Raw genomic sequence first — 14,078 nt, 5'->3', positions numbered from 1 at the left:
TATCAGACTTCTTTTTTGTATGCCAAGGCTTTATAATGTTATGTGATGTTTTCTTTGATTACCATGATAATTATTTGCGACCTATTTAAACTATTTTGACTACATAACCATTTTTAGTTGGTCATTTGATTGTTTGACAAAAAAAATTTTGAGATTTGTCAGGTTATTTGCACTTTGCAAGAGTTGATTGATTTTTAACAGATTTTTTTCAGATGTAACAGTCATTCCTTATAAGAATTAAGATCAATATTTGAAACTGAGGGCAAAGTGACATTCCCACGTGTGCATAGTTAATAGGAAAAAGAAAACTTAAAATATCTCATCAGAAACTTCATTGAATAGACTTGTAGAGAGGCATAAGATTTTCTTAGATCAAAACTATTTCCTTTATTCTCAAAACACTTAAATGATCTAGTTATGCACCTTCTATTAAGTGACTAAGGTTTATATATACAATTTACATTAGTTTAAACATATTCTGTCATTCAGTAACAAACTGTTTTCCAGATTTCTCAAAATACTTGACAATATGTAGTTGAAATGAAGTATATTGGTTGATTGATTGTGGTTTATCATACAATGGCAAATCTTTCATGCATTTCTGAATAAAATGGTTTGACTAATCAAACAAACCTTGCTATGCAATAGTCCAGCATGCTGACCTGGACTTTAATTGTACTTGCTCAAAGAAGCCACAGACTGCATGTAGAAAAGTCATCCTTTACACATATTTTCTGTTTCCCAAACTTTCCGTTTGCCACTCTATCTCCCTAAAAAACATGTGCTTGACAGAGAAGCAGTGACTTCCAATATCAAAGTCTTTGACTGCCATGGATTGATCCCATGATCATCCACAATTGAGGCGAGCATGATACTATAAAACTACAGAGGTAGTTAAAAATAAGTACATGATTTTATCCTGATATGTGAAAGTTCAAGTACATGTATATAATATGTTCTACTCCACAGAAATTTCATGAAATAATAGGCAATAGTAAGCAAGAGTGATTGCGTTGTGATGTGTTTCAAGTTAATATTGTATTAGTTGCCACATACAGACCACATTACAGGCCTTGTTTATAATACAGCTGGAAATTTAGTTCAAGAAGCTAAGTGTGGGCAGTATGATAAAGGAATTCATTTTACTTTCTAAGTATATTTGCTTCAAACATTAAGAACAAATATCATTGACAACTTGAAAATATCACATACATGTGAAAAAGCCTAAGTTTCATAAACAAAATGTTTAAGAAACTAACAACAACTCAAATAACAAAGCTAAAATATATGTTTCTTTTGTTTCTACTGATCTCATTGTAGTAAATTCACGAGATTCATTGGAATAAGACTTTTTCTAATAGGTCATAATCAACACTGTTAGTCTATTCTCTGGACAGATTTCACTGATTTTTTTTGTTCCACAGCACTGAAGCATGGCACAGCTGTTAGCAAAAACAAATATTGTCAGGAATATTACAGTATACCAACATGCTGAATGCAACAAATATCATGTGACATGACGAAGCACTGACTGCATTGTTGACAAAGTGGATCCTGCATATCCACTGCCAAAATGATTCCTACAAAACACAATACTCTGTAGACACCAATACTACTGTTAACATGGTTCATAGATAGAAAAATCATAGTGATTAATACAGTACAGAACAGTTAACAATGATGGTTGCTCATTAATAAAATCACATGATGAACTTTCTAAGAAAATTGACAATGTTATACTGAAACTTCTTTTAAAATACTTATGAAATGATAGAAGACTTAATTCTCCTTGTTCATAGTCCAGTTAACTACCTCAGACAGTTTGTCAGGTCATTCAACATATTCAATCAAGGAAGAACAACTGTATTCCATGAAGTTAACTATGTTACTGGTTATAAATTATTTAATTAAACTGTAAATGCATGGTAACTTATAAAATTGGAAGCTTGAAGTTAAATTCATTTGTTCATATACATGCATACAGAAAGCATTTGACAGTGTAAAATTGAAACTATTTCAGAGGTAAACTTCCATGGTTTGTGTGTAAGAGTTTGATATTTTTGTTATATTCATGTTGTTGGAATCACAATTATTTAAAGCATAAATTGCAATTCTTCTACGAAAAATAAAAAAAAAAACCTTCCATATGATATTTATTTGTTCAGACAGTTTCTTTTAATTGTCTCTAGATTACACTAGTCTCCTAAACATCTGAACATACCTGCCAAAACACACAAACTTTACTTGCTTACAATCACATACCTATCATTATTTAATTTATGCAATACCCAAATTTAAGAAAATGAAAATTGACAAACATGTGGATTTGGAGGGTTTCATAAATGCACACATGTCTACATCAATTTTGCACTTAAATGAAGAATGATGAAAAAAATGACATAAGAAACATACCAATGGTTTAGATAATGGAATAATTTATACAGATCAACTCTCTTTCTAAATCCAGCAGCTTGTGGGATAACTCTGTGGTAGCTGTCGAAAAATGAAGAACTGAAGCCACCAAACATCTTGGAAATGGCAAGGTCATATTCTGAATGTCCATAAAAACTAGCAGGATCAAACATCACTGAAAATGTAAACATATTCTTTTCTCAGGATGAATATATACAAACAGGATTAATCATCACTTGAAACATAATGATAATGAATAAGACATTGCAAAATCATATTCATAGAGTCTATAAAAACTCACAGGATCAAAAATCAGTAAGACTGAAAAAATACATGCCTAAATACTTTTACCCTACAGCATTTTTGTCAGGAATTTCTGGCTTCTGTATATATTGTTTTGTTTTCACTTCAATTTACTTTCATGTTGCTGGAGTATATGGTGGCAACTATTTGGTTGTATGGTACACTGAGTGTACCTGTGTATAATGTTGTTTTGGGGCCTGCTGTAGCCTGCCCTGTAATGTGAGGGTTTCCTTGTTGATCACTAAAGACCCATGGGTGGCCTTGAGCTGACATTTTTAACACAGTGGGGTTGTTGTTTCTTCGACATATTCACTATTTCCACTCTCGTCATATATGTATTTGGCAATTAATGTCAAGGTAATGCTTTGAGCAGTCATTAAAACAAGAAATCACAAAAAGAATACCCCTACCTCAAGCAGGCTTAAATCATGTTTAACCTGTAAGTTGGATAATCTGTCCTTTCAACCTATCATCAAAATCCATTCCATTTAGTGGTTTAGGAGGAGTTGATCAAATGAAATCTCCCTTAGCATGCATCAGACAATATCTTAATACCTTAATTCACATCTTCATACAAACCCAATTCATCAAAATCCATTTAATGGTTGAAGAAGAGTTGCACTAACCAGATTCACTTAATTTAAATTATCTCCCTTTGCAGCTATCATATAAAAATAAGAGATGTGGTATGATTGCAAATGAGAGTCATCCATCAATAACCAAGCAACAAACAACTAAACTTCTACAGGTCACCACACTGTCTTCAATGATGTACAAAATTCGTACTACAAAGCAAGTTGTAAAAGGCCCCAAATTAAATGATGTGAAACTATTCACAAATGATGAAAATGAACCTATAAATGACCTAATCTACAGGAAATACATGAAACAAATAACATAAAAAACGTGGACAACCACTGGACTACAGGTTCCTGACTTGGGACAGGCACATAAAGTATGTGGTAGGGTTAAACATGTTTCTGAGCACTCAAGTCTTCCCCTAACCTGGGACGGTGGGAAAATACAACAGAACTATGTTAATCTATTGAATTCTTGAGATATCAGCTGATATTTTTCATCCTTCATGTAAATCAACATATGATGCCTAACCTTCCAACAGAAATTTATTGAAATTCACTGAACAGTTTTAGAGGGGTTGTGCTTACAAGGACAATTAAATAATCAGAATACCCCAGACAAGCCGATTTCTACGAACTACCCCAAACTTAGTTTGGTGGGGGTATATGCAGTGGGAACAAGCATCACTGAAAATTATGGAAAAGAAAGAAAAACGTCACACTTCGAGTGTCCATAAAAACCAGAAGGATTAAACATCACTGAGTCCCATTATGTGCTGAAAATGACAAAATTCAACCTATAATGTCTCTAAATTTAATTAAACTAAATATTCCTGTAGACCTGAGAGATAATAAGTTATTTATTTGAAAAGGGCATAACATCTTGCATGAACAAATATTTACAGTTTCAAAAACTGTGAGATCAAAGAAATACCTGATCGGAATTATTAAAGACGACAATTTTTTAATAACTTCCATGGTAACTACAATCAAATGATCAAAGCCTTTGGATTTTATAACATCAAAAGGAGTAAAAATGTGTAAGACGTTAATTAAATTGTTTGAAGCACCTATACCTACAGTAACTGGAGAACTTTGATACAAACCTGCGTACATTTTACAATTATATTGAAAGAAAATTTGTTATGATACTCAAAGATTATATTATGTAAATGTTATGTTTACTGACCAGGCTCTGTATTTGTTTCTCCAACATTACCACCCCACAAATCACCATGCATTAGTGCAGGCTTAATGTCCAACCCTTCAAACAGCTTAGGAAGTTTGGGTAGAATAATGGACCACATGTCTCTGGCTTCTTTGTTTTTGTACTACATGTATAAAAATCAAATTAAGAAGAGTCATACCTATTCATATCGAACACACATACAGAAAAGCAAAATAACAGTGTAAGTAATGCAAATACCTCTACATATGAATATACATTGTCACACAATTCAATAACAAGCCAATGATTTTCGAAGCACAAGCACCCTTCATCTAAAAAGGTGCTGTCAACACTTTTACAGTGTAACACACCAATGAAACATTAAAATTTAACACTATATATTTAAGAAACAAGTGGAGAGTATTGAATGGTTCAGAAGAGAGTTATGCTTACACTATGTTTTAAAAAACCTGAGGCTCCCAAAAGCCAGAATCACTCACCTGGTTCAATTTTTGCCCTTCAAGAGCAATAACTCTAACAAGGAGTTGTACTACAACTGTCTTATCATAAGAATAATTTCATCAATTTATTGATGAAGTTATTTCATTCGTTTTAAGCCAAGTTATTTTTTTATATTTTTTAAGATATTGGCCGAAAATGAAAAAAAAAAGTTAGTTTTGACCTTTCAAGAGCAATAACTCTAACAAGTAGTCGTCCCAACAGCTTTGACCCAAAAGACCTTTGTTGGGCTTATCATAAGGATCAATTGAAAGTTTTTTTCCATCTATAATAGTTTTCTGGATAAAGGGCTGAAAACTGCAAAAAAAGTCATTTTCCATCATTCAAGGGCAAGTACTCTAACAAGAAGTGGTCCAACAACTTCAAGGCCTTATCATAAGGATTATTAAATCAATTATTATTTTTCCCTATCCTTTTAATGGTTTTCAAGATATTGGCTGAAAACTGCATCTTTCAAGGGTAATTACTCTAACGTGGAATTGTCAGACAATTTGACTTGATGGAGACTTTCGTCGAAGGATACTACAGACACTGAAGTCAGCCTCATATCTTGACCTACACTTAGAAATCAATGGTAAAGGAAAACTATTGACCAAACTTTACGACAAACATGATGGCTTTTCATTCAGAATTGTCAACTTTCCTTTCATCTGTGGCAACATCCCTTCCGCACCTGTGTATAGAGTTTTCATATCACAACTCATACTTTATGCAAACTTTTTGTACCGTGATAGACTTCTTACAACTAGGCTTCTAGAACAGAGTTATGTAGCTACAATATTGAAGTCATCACTACAGAAGTTTTATGCTCGTTACCATGAACTCATGGATCGTTATGGTGTATCCATCTGACCATGAAAACTGATCTGTTTAATGCCTCATAATTTTCCTTTCCTCTTTCGTCTACCCCTGACTTGACTTTTTATGAGCAACTAGGTAGGTGCTTTTAGAAAAGTAGAGGACGTTTACCCTACCAATGCACCTGGCCCATGCTCCCAGCCCGAGTCACTCATTTACTTTTGTTACTTTGTATGTATTATTGTAGTTACTTTATGTTCTTTGTTGTGTTTGTCTGTTTACCATGTCTGGTCTTTGTCCCTGGATTACATTCTTTTGATTACTGCTAGAATTTTGGTTCCCTTGATTACTCTCTGTAGGACTTATCATAAAGGGCAATATCACTAAGAAGGAGTTGTCTGAAAAATTTTATTCGATGGAGACTTTTCTAGGACTTATCATAAAGATTATTTCATCAACTGAAAACTTACAATTATAATTTTCAAGGTATTGGCTGAAAACTGCAAAAACTGTCATTATCGCCTTTCAAGGGCAATAATTCTTACAAGGGGTCATCTGAAAATTTTGAATCGATAGAGACTGTTGCAGGACTTGTCATAAGGATTTATTTCATCAACTGAAAATTTTTTCTATCTATCCTAGTTTTCAATACAATGGCTAAAAACTGTAAAAACTGACATTTTCACCTTTCAAACAGGAAGTTGTGCCAACAACTTTTTGACCCAATGGAGACTTCAGTAGAGCTGTTCATGCTGAAGAATGAAGGTTACATTTATTTTCAAATATCTCTTCTAGTTTTGAGATATTTGTAGAAATTAATGACTTGACCCCTGTGGTCTAAAAATAGTAATGGCAGCAATGTTTTACACTTGATCTACATAATCGACACAAATTTTCAAGTAGATACCATAATAACACTGATGATTAAGTTAGGTAATAATCCAGAGGAGAAGATTTTTAAAGAAAAGTTAATGGCAGATGATGACAACAATGCCAATGATGTAGACAAGTGATGAGAAAAGGCCATAATGCCTTTTTGGTCAGGTGAGCTGAAAAAAATAGGGCATTAATGGAACAATAAGTGATACCACACCACATAAGTGTGAAAAAAAGGAATGGCAAAATGTTCAAAAAAAGGTTTTATGGTACTAATTAACTGTGCAAAGTTACAAAAATTAAAATTGATCCTTCCTCAAGTTACCATCTGGAAACTGTCAGGGAAAGGACAGATGGACATGCAGCTTTCGAAGAGTATCACATAATACCTCGCCTCTTCCTTCCTGAACATATAAAAGCCTTGACTTTGATACTAACATTGCTCTCAACCCCAACCCCCAGCGTAAACAGTATTACAATGTACACACATTACACCTGATGATAAAAAAAAAAATTGAAACTATTTTTAATTACAGAATGAAAAAAAAATATCATTACATTTATCAACAGAAAACTGTAGACTAATAAGCTTCTAAAGTAGAAATAAGTAAACCTACTGTTCTATTAAGCCATTCCATCTGCTGATCAATTTTCCTGGCATAAAACTCCTAAAATAATTTAATAAAAATTGACACTATGTACAGTGTGTACACAACTGTATATCATTTTTTTCTTCTCATTATATGTTCAGTGTTTTGATGAATATTATTTGTACTTGAAAATGTATACTCCATAACAAATTTAAACAATATCATATTGATTTTGAGTTACTTACACTTACAGTTTTCCTTATCAAAATTCTCAAATAACAATTTTTTCATCCTTTACAGACTTTAGTATGTGAAATGTTATGGAACTATGTTTTTAATTTTGTTTAGAAACTTAAGATTTTAAATTACTCACAATATTACTCTGACGCTAAACTGAAAATTTGTTTTAAGTATAACTATCTTCTAATTTCAAAGTACATATATCTCTTAAAATCCTTTAAAACCAGACTATCAGTAGACCATGACTTACAACACAGACAATCTGTAGACTGACTTACAATCCAGACAATCTGTAGACTGACTTACAACCCAGACAATCTGTAGACTGACTTACAACCCAGACAATCTGTAGACTGACTTACAACCCAGACAATCTGTAGACTGACTTACAACCCAGACAATCTGTAGACTGACTTACAATCCAGACAATTAGTAAACCCTGACTTACAACCCAGACAATCTGTAGACTGACTTACAATCCAGACAATTAGTAAACCCTGACTTACAATCCAGACAATCTGTAGACTGACTTACAATCCAAACAATTAGTAAACCCTGACTTACAATCCAGAACATCAGTAGACTGACTTACAACCCAGACAATTGGTAAACTGTGACTTACAATCCAAATTACGAGAAGATTAAACATAAAAAACAGACTATATCATACAACCCAGACTATTTTTAGACTGACTTACAACACAGACTATCAGTAGACTGAATTACAACCCAGGCAATTAGTAAATCGTGACTTACAATCATGGAATATCGGTAGACTGACTTACAACCCACACAATTAGTAAAACGTGACTTACAATCTAGAATATCGCTAGACTGACTTACAACCCAGGTATCTTTCCAGGTATTATCCTGTTCCAGGTAACCACAACAGGTAGATGTGTAAAATCCAAATTTATCTACATACTTATAGTACTGACTTCTACCAACAATTTTTTCTTCCTTTAATGCCTTCTTTTCTAACTCTGCATTCAGTAAATGTAACCTTTTAGAAATAACAAATTTGAGAATTAAGAAATGAGAAAAGAAGTCACAATTCAAGCTGTCAGGAAAACTCTTCAAACAATTTTAAAAATCTTAATTTTGAACATTTACTCAAATAAGGATGAAATTTCCAATATTTTCAAATAGTAGTATCTTATTTTTGGAAAATTTAACAATATTCTATGGAAACGCATATGGTACACCCCTTGTAAGGATACTTTGTGGCAAATAAGTCAGAATAATAAGTTCTGTTGTGCGTTATAAGCTGGAATCAAGTTATTATGTTGAAGATAGCATGTCGGAATGATGTAGAAAAAAATGAATTACAATATCGACTTGCTAATAATAATGTAATGACATATTAGTAAGATGTCGACCTGTTGAATTCAACTTGTTTATTTATTATGTCAACATATAACGTCAAATTGTTCATCTTGTGATATATCATCATGTTGATTTCAACATGACAATTTATCACCATATATATATAAGTTGACATAATAAATAAACAAGTTGAATTCAACATGTCGACATCTTACTAACATGTCATTACATTAATATTAGCAAGTCGACATTGTAATTCATTTTTTTCTACATCATTCCGACATGTTATCTTTTACATAGTGATTCGATTCCAACTTATAACACACAATATAACTTATCATTCTGACTTATTTGCCACAAAGTATCCTTACAAGGGGTGTACCATATGCGTTTCCATAATATTCTCAGAAGGCTATATCTGATTTTTGGGGAATGAAGATTCTTTAGCAAGATGAACATTTCTTTAACCAAGTAGTATAATATTCTTATCAAATGATTCTTACCTTCCTAATTTCTCACCTAACTGATCAGAATATTTATTAAGTCCATGAAAGTTAATGCACTCCATTATAAGGGCAGCACCACCTGTTGGCAAATCTATAACCTGAAAATGAATATTAATTTGGATTGACAAATCGAAAAATTTTGCTTAAGAAAATTACTTTCATGAGGTAGTGAGGGAAAGCAACTGACTCAATATTCAAATATCTCTTTTTTGAAACTTTCATAAATTTAACAAAATTTTTATGAGAATATATATATATTAGATAATTGAAGGTCACCAAATGCCTTGTAAATTCTTGGCTTTAACATAATACCCAACAAAACTAATTACATCTCAGGACTTGAACAATGAGCATGTATCACCCCTATAAAAACTTGCTCCTGGTACATCTACAGTCATGCCAAACCTTCAAAATAAATATCACTACATTCGACAAAGTTCTAGATGATCTGTCCCATTTTCAGTCATTTCCTTGTCGATCCAGTCCATATAAAAAAGCTAATGATAGGTTTTTGAGCATTTTTTGTACTTTTGGACTGTTTACTTAAAGATATTCAGATTAAGCTAAGATTTTAGTTAAATGATTTATGAATTGAGCCACAATTTTCCCATCTACAAAATCTGAAATCAATCCATTCATTGGAGTCAAGATAATTGCCATAAAATTTGGATGGACAAGGTGATTTCAACATACAGCCCACTTTTTGAGAGGGATATAAAGACAAACAATGTGCTAAAGCTTTTGTTTAAAAGCTTTATTTGAAAAAATTACAATTTCTACATTGTGAATAATCTCATATTCATACCCATTTATTTGTACATTTATTAACTACGTTTCAAAATCTCATAAAAGCAATTTTACCTTAATGGGCTTTGGAACCCTGATAACATCCATTGCATGAAGGGTCTCTAAACTGATGTATTCACCATCAAACATTTTCCTGGACTAAATCATAAAGTGATGTTCTAATTTCCTTGTTATTAAGACAGTGCATAAGGAAAACAGTTGTATTACTATAAATATGAGTACTTTATTGAGTTTGACATTTTAAGCTTTTTACATTTGAGACCTGATGATTTACTTAAAACTCTTTTGAAATATCAATTGATATTTTTTGTTGTTGCACGGCATAAACATAAACTACCAGTAATTTCAAAACAGAGCCACAGAGTCAAAAGTGTTTCAGTAGTAGAGTCTGTTTCAAATGACAGATCACTACAGTGGTAACTCATTTAAAATATTCATCAAATTGGCCTGCCAAAATTAATATACTAGTAGTGATCTGATGAAACTGCATCCCCATTATATAATATAACTGACCAAGCACATGTGCTTCACATCAAACTGACCTAATAAGAAAATTTAACATTAAAATATGGATGCCGACGCAGGAATTTTCCAGTAATAAGTTAGTCTTGCCTTCCGCAACATTAACCCCTGAGAGAGAAAATGTAAGGGATTGAAAGATGCAGTCATTAGTCATTTTCATTAGGGATCCAATGAAAAAAAAAAATTCAAAATCATTTTTCAAAAATTTAAATGTTGATTACTTGGATGTGGTCCCCTTTTGGTCTTTATTATTCTTAAAACCTTTAGAGATATCTGTACTCTGAGATATCTGTTCTCTGATTGATAATGCAGGCAGGAATCACTTTTAAGAGTGGAAGGCCAAGGGCTTTTGTAAGTTTCAAATCATAAGTCCACAAAAAGGAATCAGAATTTTTTTTCTCAAAATCTGACAAATATTTACCCCTGTAACTCAAAAACAGTGAATGATCAGTCTATCCTGTAAAACACTCATAAAACAGAATTGTAAAAAAAACACTGACATCAGACTAATAATAATAAACTTTAGGTTTTTACAGTTTTTTTTCCCTGTTTTTAAAACAGATGGAGCAAAAACCTTCCAAAACTTTAGGGCCTCCTGCATGAACCTAGGAACAGTGTATTAAAATTTCAAAATTATAAAATAAGTTTATTCAAGTAAATAACTGAAAGCTAATGGACCTAAATGACACAGACAAAACTTTTACTTATCATATGTGAAATAACAGTTCCCAAGATATACAACAGTGCTTACAAAAATAACATTCATTAAATCTTTGTTTCACAATAACCTAAAATTTGATGTCACAATTACAATGTAACTTTAAATTTTCAATACTTTTTTTATTTTTCTCCTTTAAAAATAATGTATGTCCACAAATCTTGACAATATAACTTTGAATACATGCATGTTTGTATGTGCCTTTAACAAGCAGAAGTAATAAATATCCCTAATACAGCAAGTATATCAATAAATCTATAAGGCTGGTAGATTTCACATAATTCACTTGTTCGATCAACATACAGTTATATCTTAATTAATCACTCTTTCTAATTAATCATTCCAGTATAGATATTACAACACTAGTATATGCCATATTCAGCTGCATAATATCCATTACCTCTGACTTTGAATTTGTTTTGACAAAAATTGATTCTCCATTTTTTGTCACCATAGAAACACCTTCATTGATACAACCACCACCTCCTCTCCCTTGAAGTTTAACATCTGTACCTAACTCCCTGGATACAACAGCAGTCAACTCTTTCCCAGACATGGTTCCATAGATGTCTTATACTATAAGAAAAAGTTTATATAAATGTTTATACTCTGTTTAAAAGGTCATATACGTACAGATGCTTTATAAAGGGCTATTTTTTTTTACTGGGTGGACCTTTGACTTTAAATCTGAACTGTTCCTGAATCATTCATACAGTTTGTGTGTGACTTGAGAGGGTAAAGTCAAGGATGTCCAAAAAACCTGTCGGACCTTTCACACTTGAAAGCTAATCTGAATTCATGATGAAGTAATTTCTCACGATGTAAAATATCACTGGAATGAAAAAAAGTGATACCATTAGTCCAATCACATGCAGTCTGGCTAATTTGATAAAATCTGATACAATTCCTAATCTAAATCAAGTCAAAGTTTGACTTAAATCTAACTGGCCATTGATAGAGACAAGTGTTGGCATACAGTTAATCTATAATAAAGAACCATCAAGCTTTTTGATAGAGCTATGTCGATGGTCCAACAGCTCAATAGTTCAACAGGTTGATGGTACCACAGTTTGATAGTTAAACAGTTCAATAGTCCAACACTTCAATAATCTGACAATTTAAGAAAAAAAAAGAAACAATACATGCATATCCCTGTCCACTGAATATATAACAACAATAACTAGAGGCTCTAGAGAGCGTGAATCACTCACCTGGTCAAATAGTCTTTATAGCTTTCTAAAGCTGGACTCTTGACCTTACCATACTATTGCCACAAGAATCATTTAATCAATACAGAGCATCTTAGTTATCCACCTGGTTTTCATATTATAAAATAAATCCCATATTAATTGTCATTCTTTTCTCTTCAAGGGCAAAAATTCAAACATTGACAAACAGATCTATATGAAAATTTCAGCATAGGTCGGTCTCACCATGCTGATCAATTTTTCCTCCTAGGAAATTAGCTTAAACCTTTTGGTTTTCAAGTTATTTCAACAAGGCATCAATTTTTTATACAAGTGGCCATGTTTTCAACAAATTTTAGCTAAACCCAACTGTTTTCGAGTTAAAATGTGGTAAATTATTGGTTCACTATGAGAAGGAACTAATATCATAGCTTGGCGAACCCATGTTTCAGAGCATAATACAGATTTCCTGAATTAGCTGACTTTTGATTTATTGTTTTCTATTTATACATATGTTTATTCATATATAGCAGTCACGTACTTTTGACCGGCTACCTTAATCAATGATAATATTCCCATAAACTTGGTAATAGATATCATATAAATAACGCATGATTGTATACCAAATTTCAAAGCAATCCCTACAGTGATATCAGATAAGACCTTCGGAAATAAAATGTTTAGGGATGGACAGACAACTGATGCAAAATAGGGAAAATAACTCACTCTAATAATATTACGTTGGGTGAGCTCATGCTTAGTGCTTTTGTATAAGCGGTACTAATTAACAGAGACATTGATATTTGTCGTATGTCTGACTATCGACCTGTTGGACCACAAAACTCTTGGACCATTGACCCATTACACTACAAGACTGATTAATGGGGTGTCTGACCATGCATAGAACAGCTGTACTATAGAGCACCCCTTTCTGATAGTTTAACAAGTCCAACGTGTAGAAAGTCCAGATAACCCACGGAATTTTGCCAAATCATTTGTTTGAAATCTGATCTTTTCAAGCAAGAATAATTTGCCCTCCAAGATAGAATAATTGTATGGATTGATCGTTTCTGGTAAATTCTTAGCTGCGAAACGTAGCTCTAACTATTTTTTGTATTTTCTTAACGTTAGATCGCAAAATAAAAAAAAAGATCAAGAGCTACGATTTCGCAGCTAGTAAATTCTGCACTATTAGAATTCTCAAAAGATTACTGAAGATATCTAATCTATCTTGACTTTTATCTGTTTATTTCAATCGGTTAATGAGGCAATCAAATTAAGTTTATAATAATTTTAACTGCTCAACTCACCTGCCACCAGTAAGAAGTAATGATACACACCAAAGAGTTCAGAAAAGACTCGTCCAAAGCAAACTTACTCTTTAATTTTTCTTTGGGGGGGATTGGATAAAGCTGGAGACGTGTCGAATGGCGTTTCGCGGGAAAACAGTAAATAAAAAATCAATCACGGGTTCACATCTGATTTCACTATTTAATAAACAATATGAAGTGCCACCTAGCAAAGCACA

General features: G+C 32.5%; 1 protein-coding gene across 2 annotated transcripts; it reads right to left on the bottom strand.

Annotated features, from left to right (window-relative positions):
* Nucleotides 1–1,140: 1,140 nt before the first annotated feature.
* Nucleotides 1,141–13,961, bottom strand: LOC148606804 (ketosamine-3-kinase-like). 2 transcript variants are annotated; one of them, XM_088546590.1, is made up of 9 exons: nucleotides 13,861–13,961; nucleotides 11,764–11,939; nucleotides 10,178–10,261; nucleotides 9,314–9,414; nucleotides 8,328–8,487; nucleotides 7,272–7,322; nucleotides 4,483–4,624; nucleotides 2,413–2,587; nucleotides 1,141–1,580 (listed from the first exon to the last, which is right to left on the bottom strand). In XM_088546590.1, exons 2-9 carry the CDS (start codon nucleotides 11,917–11,919, stop codon nucleotides 1,508–1,510), a joined length of 942 nt encoding a protein of 313 aa, XP_088402716.1. In that variant the 5' UTR covers nucleotides 11,920–11,939; nucleotides 13,861–13,961; the 3' UTR covers nucleotides 1,141–1,507. The 2 variants fall into 2 exon arrangements, with proteins under 2 accessions (XP_088402716.1, XP_088402717.1); XM_088546591.1 differs by lacking the exon at nucleotides 10,178–10,261.
* Nucleotides 13,962–14,078: the final 117 nt, after the last annotated feature.

The sequence above is a fragment of the Perna viridis genome, chromosome 9 (assembly GCF_037379345.1).
Source record: "Perna viridis isolate PV_CMFRI_1.1 ecotype Kerala chromosome 9, ASM3737934v1, whole genome shotgun sequence".
Lineage (NCBI taxonomy): Eukaryota > Metazoa > Mollusca > Bivalvia > Mytilida > Mytilidae > Perna > Perna viridis.
This window is presented reverse-complemented; position numbering and strand designations above follow the sequence as displayed.

Coding starts and splice junctions, on each gene's coding strand:
- LOC148606804 (XM_088546590.1), bottom strand. CDS start 11,919: ATGTCTGGGAAAGAGTTGACTGCTGTTGTATCCAGGGAGTTAGGTACA. Junction 7,323..8,327: donor CCTGGAAAGATACCTGGGTT/GTAAGTCAGTCT, acceptor AAATTATTTTAG/GAGTTTTATGCCAGGAAAAT. Junction 1,581..2,412: donor TTCCATTATCTAAACCATTG/GTATGTTTCTTA, acceptor TGTGTTTTGTAG/GAATCATTTTGGCAGTGGAT.